Source organism: Fusarium proliferatum (genome assembly GCF_900067095.1).
Source record: "Fusarium proliferatum ET1 genome assembly, contig: FPRO_scaffold013, whole genome shotgun sequence".
Lineage (NCBI taxonomy): Eukaryota > Fungi > Ascomycota > Sordariomycetes > Hypocreales > Nectriaceae > Fusarium > Fusarium proliferatum.
This window is the reverse complement of record NW_022194802.1, coordinates 29,994-42,862: the sequence shown is the minus strand read 5'-3', so window position 1 is coordinate 42,862 and position 12,869 is coordinate 29,994. Positions and strand designations below refer to the sequence as shown.

Here is a 12,869-nt window from a genome sequence, read left to right as displayed (position 1 = left end):
ATTAGTTAACCTTTATACTTATCCTTGGACCTAGTAATCTATAATTCTATTTGAAAAGACTTCTTGATTGCCGCGCTGAGGCGTTGAACTGCCGTACACATATCCTCCTCAGCCGCGCTTGCAAAGGTGACACGTAGAAACAACTCCTTCAGCTCCTTATGCGGCTCGGCTCGGAACCACGAGCCACGAGCAAAGAGAACTCCCTGGTCAATGCTGTTCTGGAAGATTTCCACTTCAATTTCCTCCAGACTTCGGCGCTGGTAATCTGGGTGTTTTGTATGATCAAGTTTCAACCATAGCTATTACAAAAGTCAGTACCTCTCTCCAACATTAAAGTATAAACCAAGGAACCTACAAACATGCCAGAAGCTGGCGGGACCCATGATGCAATATCCATGGGCAGGTAGTCCTCGCAAGCTGCAAGTAAGGCATTGCGCCGTCTAGTATAGCTCGTCCTCAGATCAATGAGCCATTTGAGATAACCCTCGTGACCCCATGTCTCGTCCACCAGTTTCCAGATGATTAGCTGTGATATACCGCTAGCCCCCTGATTTGCAACTTCAGCATGACAGAGATACTTATGGATTACCTCCTTGCTAGCAGTTATCCAACCCATTCTCGAACCGGGGACTAGGACTTTGGAGAAGGAGTCCATTCTAAGGACTCGGCCATCTACGTCCATGCTGAGATATGTTGGGACAAGTGTAGTGAGAAACTCGTCGACAGTGTCATCCCCCACGACTTCAGTCCCTCGTCCCGTGTAGGGCTTCATTTGGATGAAGTAGTAAGGCTCGTCTTCGATGATAAATATGTCGTGTTTCTGGCAAACTCTGTAAATCTCACGTCGACGCTCGAGGCTCTGAGTCGCGCCAGTAGGGTTCTGTCCCGAAGGCACGGTATAAAGGAGATGGGGCTTCCGAGCGCCTCGATCCCCTTCATCCCAAGTCTCCAGAATGTGATCCATATGACCGGGCAACAGTCCCTGATCGTCCATATTGATCCCAAAGACCTTTATGCCCTGTGGAACAAAGGTCTCCATCGCTGTCGCAAAGGTGTAGTCCTCAGTAAGGATGGAATCATTCCTGAACCGGTCGCAGAGCATACGAACGGTCTGCTCCAGAGCTGCTGTACTTCCAGTGGTCAGGCAAACTCCCCAATCTGCATAAGGCGGGTTATAGACAAGGTCAACGTGTTCTGTAACCCAGCGCATCATCTGTGGGGATCCTGTTGCTTGGCCGTAGTTGAAGGCAATAGATATGTCGAAGTCCGAGGTACCGTCCCTGGTGTCGTATTTACCAATGCGAGCTATCTGGGCGCCGCCAGCTGGTGAGTCGAGGAGATGCTGCTTCTCGGAGAAGTTTGGAGCCGTAGGGACACGCATGGCGATCTCAGAGATAGGAAAGTATTCGCTAGAGGGCAGGCCGCCGCCAAGGGAGATCAGACCGGGTGTCTTGATGTAACCGGCGGCTTGTTTGAGGACGCATGGGGGACGATTGCTCTCGCTACTGAAGTGTGCTGCAAGACATCAGCGCTGGATCTGAATACAGTAATCGAGGTAACACACTCTCCCAACTTTTGGCTAAAGGCTTTCCATCGGCCTATATCCTGATTAACCTCATCGCCATCACCACGAAACCCGGATGCTTACGGGTAATTTGAACATGTCGCTGTCTGACATGGCAGCCGTGCCCGGCCTTATTTTGGTAGCTGTAGCTCGCCTTTTGCGCATGAGTTCAATTTTGACTTGACTCCCACCAGGGGAGCCAGATACCTCCGTTGTTGTTGAGTGTCCCATGTCGCTTAGTTGTCTTGTTCGAACGACAAGTAACGGCATCTGGAGGTCATCTGACGCCTTATTACAAGACCCTGCGCCTACAAAGTGATTTCTTATCTACGGTTTTGGTCTGGCTTGCCAAAGGGCGTGTGGAATACGATATCGGCTGGTGCACTTTGCGCCTTACGGCGCTGCGCTGTGGAGCCATAATGCGCCTGACTAGTTTAGCTTGCATGGCCACACGAGAGATTGCAATTTTCGTGCAATGATAGCATTGCGGGGCTCTGCTCTAGATCACGGCCTAAGCAGCGCCTTGATCAAGTCTACAGGGAGAAATCAAAGTCAGTACCAATATGCAGCCATTTTCTGGAAGGTTGATGAAATTGGTGTATCAGCCAATATCCAACTCTGTATAAACTATCTCGCTATATGCCATCACGCTTTACTCCTTTGATAAATGCTGTCGCCGAAAAGTAGTGATCCACTGTTCGTTATCAGCTATAGTCTGTTCCCAGTTATCATCATTGCCATACACCAGCCTCCTTGCCTCGCCCTGGAACATCTCATCCGTTGGAAAGACACCACTCGCGAAAGACTGTTGAGCAAAACGACCCAAATGCCACGCTAGAAACTTGGTATAAGAATCAGGGGTTAAGTCGAACCCGGGATCGAGCTGTTGCTCGGGATCCGGGACAGTCTTGCCATTCCTCTCTTCTATCTGAGCGAAATGGTCCGGCACCGTTGGATCCGTGGCGGAAAAAGGCACCATGGTCAAAGCCTCGTTTGCAAGGAGGTATGGCGGCAGCGCGTTTCTGACCTGTGCAGCGATCAAGGGTTCAAAATCGTGATCGCCTTTCCAATCTGCCATTGTTTTGCCCTGGCGGAAATGCTGTGCGAGGTGGTCGGCACGGTCCTGCCAAGACGTGAGATGCTGGTCGCAGAAACCGCATCGCGAGGAGATCGGGGGAGGCGGTATCCTCCAGTCATCCAAGATGGGCAGTGTGTCTAGCTGGTGAAACCCGCGGAGATGCTGAATGAGGTTGTCTTTACGCCTGAAAATGTGCGGCTGTTGACCATTATGACATGCGTCATGGTTATGAGAGTTTAGGTGATGTTCAGTAGGATCAAGGATATTGCAGTATGCACATGTACTCCTGCCAGTTAATGATGATACCACTGCACCACCGTAAGGTGCACAAATCCACTGGTCGCAGTCAAGATGGAGCGTCTTTTCGTGTCTGGTCCAGTCGTGCTTCTTGGAGAACGAATCGCAACAAAATGTGCAATGGAAGATTCGGGGTTTCCTATTGGTACCAGCGACGTCAGTCCTCCTCTTCGTGACTCGTCTTCTGTGGCGATTCTGGAACGAGCGAGACGATTGTGTAGAGACAATTGAGCTTGAAGATTGACTGTGCCAACTGGCCACGCTCGGACTTGATGATTCCATCCTGGTCAAAGGGGCTTGGATGCTATCGCCCAGAGGATTTCCTTGCAATGTATCATAAATAGCGGACCAAGATGCCGGCTCGGTTTCTGGAGGGCTATTTCTCCATCTCTGCAAGGGCTCGGAGGCTTTCTCACTTGCGTCGTAGACAGGAATATGAATGCTCCGTCCACCATTCAGTGTATGTCTGAGAGAATAGCGACTTCTGCGGCGTGGAAGAGTCGAATTTGGGGCGATGGGAATGGGAGGATACTGGGGAATCGTTGAGTTATCCGTCTTGTGACATTCCTGAATCGCTGGAGATGAAGTACTCAAGGCCCGCTGCATATTGTAAGAAGTGAACATGTCGCTGTTGGAGTAATCCTGGATCTCTTGCTGGCCCCATGAACCTCGGCTGGATGTATGAATGTGATCGAGCAGCAAGTTGCCAGCAGCCAAGTCTGGGCAACCAAAGGTCAGGTCATCCAACGATGTCTGATCAAAGTGCAATCCAGTACCGCCATCTAAAGTAGGAAGCAAATCGTCCGAAAAATTGGTCCATGATTCAGGGGGGACCTGGTTGCTCTGTTGCCAATGGAACCCATCATCCTGGGCTCTAGCTGGAAGCGCCACGGCGCCAAAAGACGTCCAATCCCCACGATTGGCATCGCAGACTAAACTTGGTTGCGAACGCGTCTGGCGAGGTATTCGCCGCGAGCTCATGTTTTCTCTTGAGTAGTTTGCGGAGGTACGAAGTGTAAAAGCAAGAGAATGGGACTTCAAAAAATGGGTAGTGAGGAATGACCACTACAGCGGGGCTGGGTTGATCCGATTGCGGCGGGTTAACAAGACATGACTTGTGGGCATGGCCATCTACGCTAATTGTGATAGTGGGAACTAACCTCTGCAGCTTGAACTAGGCGACTGGCTGAGGTTCAGTCTCTTAAATATTTCCATCTTTGTTGATATTCGATTTTAGTAACTACCGCCCTTTTCGGTACTCTCTCTTCCTTTAGCAATATCAACCTCCTGCGCCATAATGAATTGCAACGATGTGAAGTCAGTCGCCACATGAATCATATCGAACCCAGCTTCGGCATATTTTCTCGCTTGCTTGCCAGACGTACTGTAGATTCCACATTTCTTGCCAAACTTGTGGCTCACCCCCAGCACACGTGCAAGCGCATCTGTCAATTGTGGTTTAAAGACGCCTTGTATGATAGGATGGCCGATATTGTTCCCTATAATTCATGGGTTAATTAACATTCTACTGCAACTTCGGTGCTGTACAACGAACCTAAATCGAATGGTCCCACGAATAGTACATCAACACCGTCAACAGCGGCAATCTCTTCCAAGTTATCAAGGGCCTCTTGGGTTTCGATTTGTACTATAGTAAGAAGACTGCTGTTCGCTTGCTGGAGATACTCGGTCATTGTTGGCATGGGGCTGAATCGTTCCATTGCATACGGCGAGCCGAATCCGCGCGTGCCTTGTGGAGGGAACTTGGCCGCCTTGACAATTTCTCTGGCCTCTTGCGCAGTGCGAAGCAAAGGTACCAGGATCTTACATATCTAGTCAGTGTCTGGTCGGATCTAGGTGCGTTGATACCTACTCCATGGGCACCCGTGTCCAAAGCTCCTGTCTGCTGTAAGTAGAATGGTCGGGTTGGTGCTCCTGGCTGGTTTATCTTACTCTTGATCATCCACGATTCCATACCAGGGATCCTCACTATCGGAGATGCACCAGCTGCAGCAACAGCAGGGACCGCGTCGTGCATAGCGCTGTCTGATATCGCATTCTAAGTTTCGCGAAGCAATCAGCAGATATGGATAGGGACTCACCATCGAGATTACCGTGCTCACAGTCGATCACCACCCAGTCGATCCCTGGCACGCGGGCAAGGGCGCGGGACATATTAGCGCCAGGCACCATCTGCCAGAGTCCCATGCTCGGACCATCAGCTCGCTGCAGCGCCTTTCTGAAGAAATTCCCTTGATCCATGATGATGATGATGATTGAGGAAGTTGGAACAGTGAGAGAGTAAGAGGCTGAATAGCTGGCTCATTGAACAGATTGGAAATGGCGGGGTATTATGTAGCTATAGCTTGGAACTTCAACCGGCTCTTTGCTATTGGTTCCCGCAACCGGCACTAAATATTCTGTTGTTATCGAAGACCCAAAAGAACCCATCTAGGTGTCTTCAGGCGCAAAACTTAGCAAGGCGCACGCTAGGCAAGTTTGGACCAGTATGGGGAGGGGGTATAAATAGTAGTTCCTATTGTATGAGAATTTTCAGGCTTTACTAGCCACTATTATTTAGGACTCTTTTAATAAAAGGGGTAACCCTAATTAGGTTAAAAGGTATCTTATGTAGTATAATATAGCTAGAAAATAATATAGTATTAATAAAGGTATAGTAAGTATTAAATAAAAAAGAATTTTAGTAAAAGGTTTAACTATAATTAAATAGTAATTAATAGAATATAATAAGTAAAAACTTTAAATTAATAAATAAATAAATAAATAAATAAATAAAATTTAAAAAAAATAAAAAAAAAGTCAAAATATATATATAAAAATATATATATAAATATAAAAAGTTTAAGATTTTTATTTTATTTATTTTATTTTAAATATTATAACTTAAAACAGAAAAAGCGCTTATATTATATACTCTCTATAATTTTTATTTACTTATAGGTAGCCCAAAGACCTACAAGTGCGTTTTCACGCTAGAATGGCCTAATCCCTTTAGAAGCCGTTAAGCAGATAAAGCGTATTAAAGTGGAATCTATTCCAGTATTAATCGGCTGCTAATCAATTTGCCTAAAGGACTTGTGGCAAGGAGGGAATCTAGTAGAGATATAGGTACTGATCTGCAACCTACAGTATTAGAAGTACTTATTCTTATATTAAATCTAGCCCTTATAAAAAGTATTTCTGATATTGCAGATTTAATTTGCTGACTTCCCTGCTGGTACACTTCATCTGCCTGACGGCTTCTAAAGAAATGCGCTGTCGCGCGCTGGAGATGCCCTACAGCCCAGCCCGCCACATGATGTTGCGAACAGTCAGCCTAGTCTTTGCTTTTTGTTGCCACAAACATTCTGCGGTGTTCAATGTTCCATCCGACTCAGAAGTAGTCTGCGGTAAGGCTGATAAAGAAGGTATGACCCAGGCGTCGCAACTTCTCAGCCCCACCAATACAACCGTACATTGAATAAACAGTGCATTGATGCGCCGATGGTTTTTACCATGATCCAAGGCTCGCAATTAAGCTCCTCAATAAATTGCAGTCAGTATCCATACCATGGGTCTTATGGCGTTGATATTAAACTGACTCCCTTAATGGTTGCAGAGCGCGAATATGAAACATCTATTAATACAAACCTGATATTGACTATGCCCTCCAAGCGCTTCTGCACAACCTTTATTTCACCCGCAGACCAAACACAAGATCCTAATGCTACCAATGCCATAGCCTCAATACCAGGAGCAAAGCTGATATGAATGCCAAAAGACATGAATGCATAAGATCTCCACTATATCTAAAAATGATTAAAGCCTCATTTAGAACTGCTTATTTCACTTATATTTAGTTAGCAGGAGAATCAGCAGTTACTTCTTGACTAAGTGTAAAAGATAGATATAATTTCGTAAGGGATATATCAATTAAAGCTAGATATCCCTTAGGAAGGAAACGACAATTTAGGAAGTAAGCTAAACTGTAATATATTCTTAATTGCAGACTACCTACCAGATAGAAAGACGTAAAGTCTTAACCTTTTTATATTATAAGGCCAGGTTTAAAGTTATAGTAACCAGTTAGGGGATATACTTAAAATTAAATAGGATCTAATTATTAGATATAATATTCCTTTTAGCTTAGACTTTAAGTTTTAATTATAGCGGTATAAAGGTATTTTAGAGGTATATTCTTTATAATAAAGTAGAAATTTAAGTGTAAGTTATTATATTGGCTATAAAATAAAATAGTATTTACTAAATTTTAAAAAAAGCCGTTTTAGGAATGTTTTTACTAATAGAATTTATATATAGATTTAAAGACTTAAAATCTGCAATTAAATTGGCTATACTAGGGATAATTGCTAGCTATTACCTCTAGATTGCAGGCACGTTAGTTAGATACCTAAAAGAGACCTCCTTTAGACTCTCCTTTCTAAAGTTCTTAAATAATATTTAAAATATATTTTAAAGGTAAAGAGTAACAATAAGGAAAAGACTGCAAGAGAATAATAACTTCTAACAGCCTTAATTGCAAGCTAAGTGCAGATAGCTATAGAAGTTTAATTAAGACAGGGCCTTTATTATTAGATAGGTAATTAAGTAATTAGTTTAATAATATTAAATATAAGGATAAAAAGTGTAAAATTCAGTCTAAAAAAGCATAATAAAACTAAGATATTAAGGGGAATCTGTCCCTTTATATCTATTACTACAGATAGCCTTCTGACCCTACCAACAAGGCTAGACCTCTTACCCTAGAATGCTCATCATAACCGTCATAATATATCTATCCTTTATTTAGATTAATAGGCTAAAGTAAGAAGCCTATTATTAAAAGTTAGGGTATAATAAGATAGAATTAGTTAATAGTTATATTTAAAACTTTTTTATACTTTTTAAAAGCTTATTAACTAAAGATATTTAAATATTAGGTTTTATATTATTATTAATAAAATAGATAAGTATAATAAAAATTAGTTTAGTCTCTATACTAGCAAAAGGAATTCTTAATATCTCTATATATTAAAGTATATATATCTAGTTATAGATTATTTTTATTTAGAACTTCAGCAATAATAGAAAGTGCATGTTAAAGATAACCGGGCTTAATACCTGCTGCTAACTTGACTCTTATGAAAGGTGGGTGATATACCGATTTTGGGATGAGTAGCTACAGTCCTTTGCAGAAACGATTGCGGACCGACCATAACGGGTGTTCCTATGGGCCTTCACTAGTACCCACAGAGACAGCACTATGGCTATACCAAGCTGTAGCAAGGCATTCGACATTCTGTTGGTCATCTATAGACCGTACAAGACGAATATCGACTATATCGACTATCAGCTGGTCGCAAGAAGCTTGGTGGCCATTGTCGACCAGATTTCAAACATAAAGCCGGAAGTCAAGATATCGCTCAAGATTCTTCGTCCACCGACTTGACATAGGTTCCGGAAGCATATGCACGATATCCGCAACCATTAATGACCTGGTTCATTTCGACATGAAGGGGTTGATCCAGACCGAGAATAACACCGGCGGTTCTTGAGTTTTATGAACCGAACTGGAAAAACCCACTAAAGATGAAAAAAGACCCAAAGCTGGCAGGTGAAGTCGGAAAGGAGCTAGCTAACGCAGGTGTACGGACTGTGATTCTCAATGCTTGCGACTCGGCCAGCTTTCGGGATTCGGCGCCAGAAAGCAATCTGGCCGAGGTCCTCTTGGGCTACGAGATGCACTCAGTCCTTGCAATGGGCTATAAGGTGACCGAGGAGGCTGTTAAAATCTTTATGAGCGCCTTTTACCACTCGCTTCTTATTGAAGGTGCCTCGATTGAGCACGCAACGCGGACGGCTCGTTCTGCACTGCTCCGCAACCGATCCCGGAGAGCTTGGTATATGAAACGAGTCCAACTTGCTGACTTTGTCGTTCCGGTGCTCTATGTCTCAAAACTTAGTTATGAGGCGCCCGAGACAGAAAATACAATCACTGCCTCTTCATCCAGGCAGGAAACAGATTCGTTACAGGGGCTGCTTGGGAGAGACTACAACATCCTTTCTCTCGAGACTCATCTGTCCGTTTCACCTCTGGTACTCCTGTACGGGCAAGGCGGTGTCGGGAAAACAGAATTGCCTCGTTATGCGTGTAGCTGGTGGAAGTCCTCTGGTTGGATCAAGGCGGCGGCGTACATCGACCTTGACCAACAAGAACTCTGCTTATACAACTCGATGGAGTCTGTGGTAAGTTCAATAGCCCAGCAGCTGCAGTTTCAACTAAAGGAATTTTCTGTTAACGGGATTATCGACAATCTGCGCACGGAAAAGTATCTGATTGTCTTCGACAGTGCCGAGGCCTTTGAAACCCACAACCCCCTGGACGAAATGTGCGCCCACGATCCGGAGGGCTTGGCAACACAACTGGCTGCCTTCATTGACAAGGTCACCGAACAAGGGTCGATGGTTATTGTTGCCTCGCGGTTGTGCAAATCGAAGATTGCCCGTGGGTCGTCAAACCCCCTCAAGTACTGCCTCCATGGTTTCTCTGTGCTGGATTCATTCACCCTGCTGCAGAACCTCGCATTCGAGTCCGGCCAGGAGATACCGGATATATTCCACCATCGTGAAAATATTGACCTAATCCGGCGTGCAGCCATTCTTCTGGAGGGTAATCCCCTTGCCCTTCGTCTGATCGTGCCTGAGCTGAAAAAAGCCAACTATAACGGCGAAGTGCTCCTCGACATCCTCCTTTATGGAGTTTGCACGACACTGAGCAGACCCTATCTGTCACTTTATAATAGCAGATTCGAGAGGTCGTTTTTTGCCTGCAATCTGGATCCATTTCTCAATGAAGATGACACGGGAATGGCGGTGTATCACCTCGCCTCGTTTGGAATCTGATGCCCAGAAACCTCGCAATGTTTTATTGGATCTTGAATCTCAGTAGCTACGACGGTATTCCAGAATACGGCGTGAAGACCTGGCTCTCCGAAGACTTTCGCCTCCTAGTCAATATGGCACCATTAGGGCAGAAGATCCGCACCGAAAGGCACAAATGGGAGCGTAAGCTGATTAGCACTGGTATCCTCGACCATGCCACCGTCATAAAGAAGAATGACAGCAGTATGCTATGCTACAAGTCCACCCTGTTTGTGCGCTCCTTAGCCGCGCACTGCTAAGCGAGGAAGGATGGAAGCGGGCCCGCTTCGCCTACCTCCGCGCGTCTATTCTGTGGGAGTCGCACGACCTCGCCGTCGGCGTTAGCGCATGCGGCTGGGCCCAAGTTTCCTGGGATGGTACTGGCGCCCAACACGAGGATCACCTCTACAACTGGCGCCATATAGCCCTAGCGTGGTACGTCAGAGATGGCAAGCCATTGGAAGAAGAGCTGCGCACCGGCGTTCCTCTCTCCATCTTTGTCTACAATCTCGTCCACCCCGCCGTCATATCCAACCCCCGCCACGGCCGCTTGTGATCCCCCATCTCGCCACACACCTGCTCCAGCGTCTCAATATCGTCGATCACTTCCGAACCAACCAGGTTCCCACAGGGCGGGACCTTTCCGCCATCCTCAACTACTCCTGGGACCTCTGGACACTCGAGACCGATTTCCTAAAATCACCGCACGCCAAGCGTGCCGCCATCGTAGACAAGGCGCTCGACGTGTACCACCGTGGAGTGGAGGCGGTCGTCACCACTGCCGAGCCAATATTCCTCGATCCCACTGTCGAAGCCTCCTACCAACAACTTCTGCACGCAGCCGCTTCCACGGCCTTCGATACAGGCGACTTCCTGAGAGCCAAGGCGCTCTACGAAGCCCATCTCGCAACGAGCCCGGCCACAACCGATTTCAAAATGCTGAACCTAATTCGCCGGAAGCAGCTCCAGTCATTGATTGAATGGCACATGTGCGTATACATCATTGCGAGATGTATGGGGGACGTGGACGACAAGGCAATGCGGGGTCTGATGCGGAGCTTTCTTGACATGATTGAGGATAGTGGAAAACCCGGGGGGTTGCCGAAGGCGTTGGCGAAGGTGATGAAGGAGCATTCCGAGGAGTTTGGGAAGAAGAGGGTGAGGGATGACGTTGCGTCGTTTGGGCTTCAAAGAGAACCGGAGACGGTAAAGAAGTTTGGGTGGTTTGCTAGGCGGCTGTTAGAGGAGCCGCTGTATGTCGTATATGCGGATGTTTTTGACAAGGAAGTAAGAGATCCCGATAATGTTCTTGACGATCTGAGTGAAGCGGGGGCAGCTGCATCTATCTCAGGAGAGGCAAGGGGGCGAATAGTAGTGGAGCGGATAGGAGAATGCCTGGCGTCCACCGTCAAGGCAATGAAGCGATCGGGGGTTCAGGCTGCGCCTGACACCGTGCCGATAATCATGTCCCTCAGCGACCTTGAGTCAGCAATGCACATGTACGCTGGAAATCCCACCAGGACAGCAGCCACGTTGCGAAAGGAGGTTGCCAGGGAAGCACTTAGCTCGACGACAAACACGGGCTGGCAGCGACTGGCCGAGCTGCACATGCTCTCATACATGTCGGCCGTGAAGGAGACGGCCGAGCCGGACTACAAGAAGGGACTCACACACCTCAATAAGTGGTGGAATCTACACCAGGGTCAGGAAATATCAAAACGGAGCCAGTGCTGCGCCCTCATCGACTTTATGACATAATACCATGGTCTAAATCAGGTTGCAGAAGCATTAAAGGCGGTTATAAAACTCGTTCTAGTAGGGAAAAGCATGCTTCCCGCCGACTGCCTCAAAGGACATATCGAGGCTACCCACGATTGGCTGTACGAAACTATCTTCGCGTTCGATAAGCTCCATGTCTTCCTAGATTCAAATACTGTCTTCTCTGCACCACTAGAAGTAGAATTGGGGTGGACAGACAGAGTCATGATCTGGTGCATCATGACCGAGGCGAAGGAGAGAGACGACAAGAAGCAGAAGCTAAAGGATTTAAAGTGTCTGGGAGAAGCTTTGGCAAATTTGGCAAGGACTTTAATAAATAACTAACTATTAAATGCCTACTATATCCAGTTGTAGTAGTAATTCTGACATACTATTAGATATAAGGTAATACAGTATATATATATACTAATTTAATAGTTTTTTACCATTTTCTCCTACTTTAATTTTTTATAGCGGGATGAAGGTAGATAAAAGTAGGCCACTCTTTAAGTGGGCGGTAAAAATATAGGATAGGGTTAAAAAGCTGGGATGGCGATTTTATAGGGTTAATACATTAAAAAGGAATATCATTTACTTTAACTTTAGATTTCTATAAAAATTAACCACTTAAAATTAGTAAGCTATATATATTATAAAGTTTAAAAAAAGGGGTATTTAATAGTATCAGTCTTATTATATAACCATTTTCTTAGAATTAAACCTTAAAGTAAAAAGAAATTCTCTCTAAGAAAAAACGATCTTCCGTTAGGTTAGATCCATAGGTATAACAGTTTTCGGTTTTAATGAAAACCTTACTAAAACCCCCAAAACGGCTTGCTTGACCGGCTGCAGCTATAAAAGCCCCTCAGCACAGACTAACCATAAATGGTTCGATGGCAGGCAGCTACTGACCACGTAGCGATGGAAGCATAAGGTCATCAGGCGTTCGGTGACACTTGTGACAGGCTGGCAAGTGCAGGCGAGCAACTCAAAAGCGGCTCAACAAGTCACTTAGTGGTGTAAGAGCATGGAAGTGAGGGGAACCGAATTGGCAACCATTGGCTTAAGTATGTTTCCTCAATTGTGAGGTGACACGCTTTACCCCGCAAACATGCCAGAGTTAAGCCGCTGTTAGGCAGACCGGCCGGCTTGGCGAAGATAGCTAAGACATGTATGAAAACCTAATACAGTGGGTAATTAGTACAGTAGGATAGAGATGGTATAGCGTTGGGTATCAACGCAGCGGTCTCT

General features: G+C 45.8%; 5 protein-coding genes across 5 annotated transcripts; 2 read left to right on the top strand and 3 right to left on the bottom strand.

The window, feature by feature from the left end:
- Positions 1–38: 38 nt before the first annotated feature.
- On the bottom strand, positions 39–1,678 carry FPRO_12613 (uncharacterized protein; the record flags this gene model as incomplete). The annotated part of the gene is made up of 4 exons (XM_031223149.1): positions 39–299; positions 356–1,515; positions 1,565–1,598; positions 1,649–1,678. The coding sequence occupies 4 exons, from the start codon at positions 1,676–1,678 to the stop codon at positions 39–41; spliced, it is 1,485 nt and encodes a 494-aa protein (XP_031088536.1).
- Positions 1,679–2,216: 538 nt separating this feature from the next.
- On the bottom strand, positions 2,217–3,920 carry FPRO_12612 (uncharacterized protein; the record flags this gene model as incomplete). The annotated part of the gene is made up of 1 exon (XM_031223147.1): positions 2,217–3,920. The coding sequence occupies one exon, from the start codon at positions 3,918–3,920 to the stop codon at positions 2,217–2,219; it is 1,704 nt and encodes a 567-aa protein (XP_031088535.1).
- A 252-nt stretch (positions 3,921–4,172) lies between these two features.
- On the bottom strand, positions 4,173–5,201 carry FPRO_12611 (uncharacterized protein; the record flags this gene model as incomplete). Its single annotated transcript, XM_031223146.1, has 5 exons — positions 4,173–4,438; positions 4,495–4,762; positions 4,813–4,838; positions 4,893–4,985; positions 5,042–5,201. The coding sequence occupies 5 exons, from the start codon at positions 5,199–5,201 to the stop codon at positions 4,173–4,175; spliced, it is 813 nt and encodes a 270-aa protein (XP_031088534.1).
- Positions 5,202–8,528: 3,327 nt separating this feature from the next.
- FPRO_12610 (uncharacterized protein) lies at positions 8,529–9,842 on the top strand (the record flags this gene model as incomplete). Its single annotated transcript, XM_031223145.1, has 1 exon — positions 8,529–9,842. The coding sequence occupies one exon, from the start codon at positions 8,529–8,531 to the stop codon at positions 9,840–9,842; it is 1,314 nt and encodes a 437-aa protein (XP_031088533.1).
- Positions 9,843–9,955: 113 nt separating this feature from the next.
- FPRO_12609 (uncharacterized protein) lies at positions 9,956–11,618 on the top strand (the record flags this gene model as incomplete). Its single annotated transcript, XM_031223144.1, has 3 exons — positions 9,956–10,064; positions 10,130–10,383; positions 10,446–11,618. The coding sequence occupies 3 exons, from the start codon at positions 9,956–9,958 to the stop codon at positions 11,616–11,618; spliced, it is 1,536 nt and encodes a 511-aa protein (XP_031088532.1).
- Between the last annotated feature and the right edge of the window lie 1,251 nt (positions 11,619–12,869).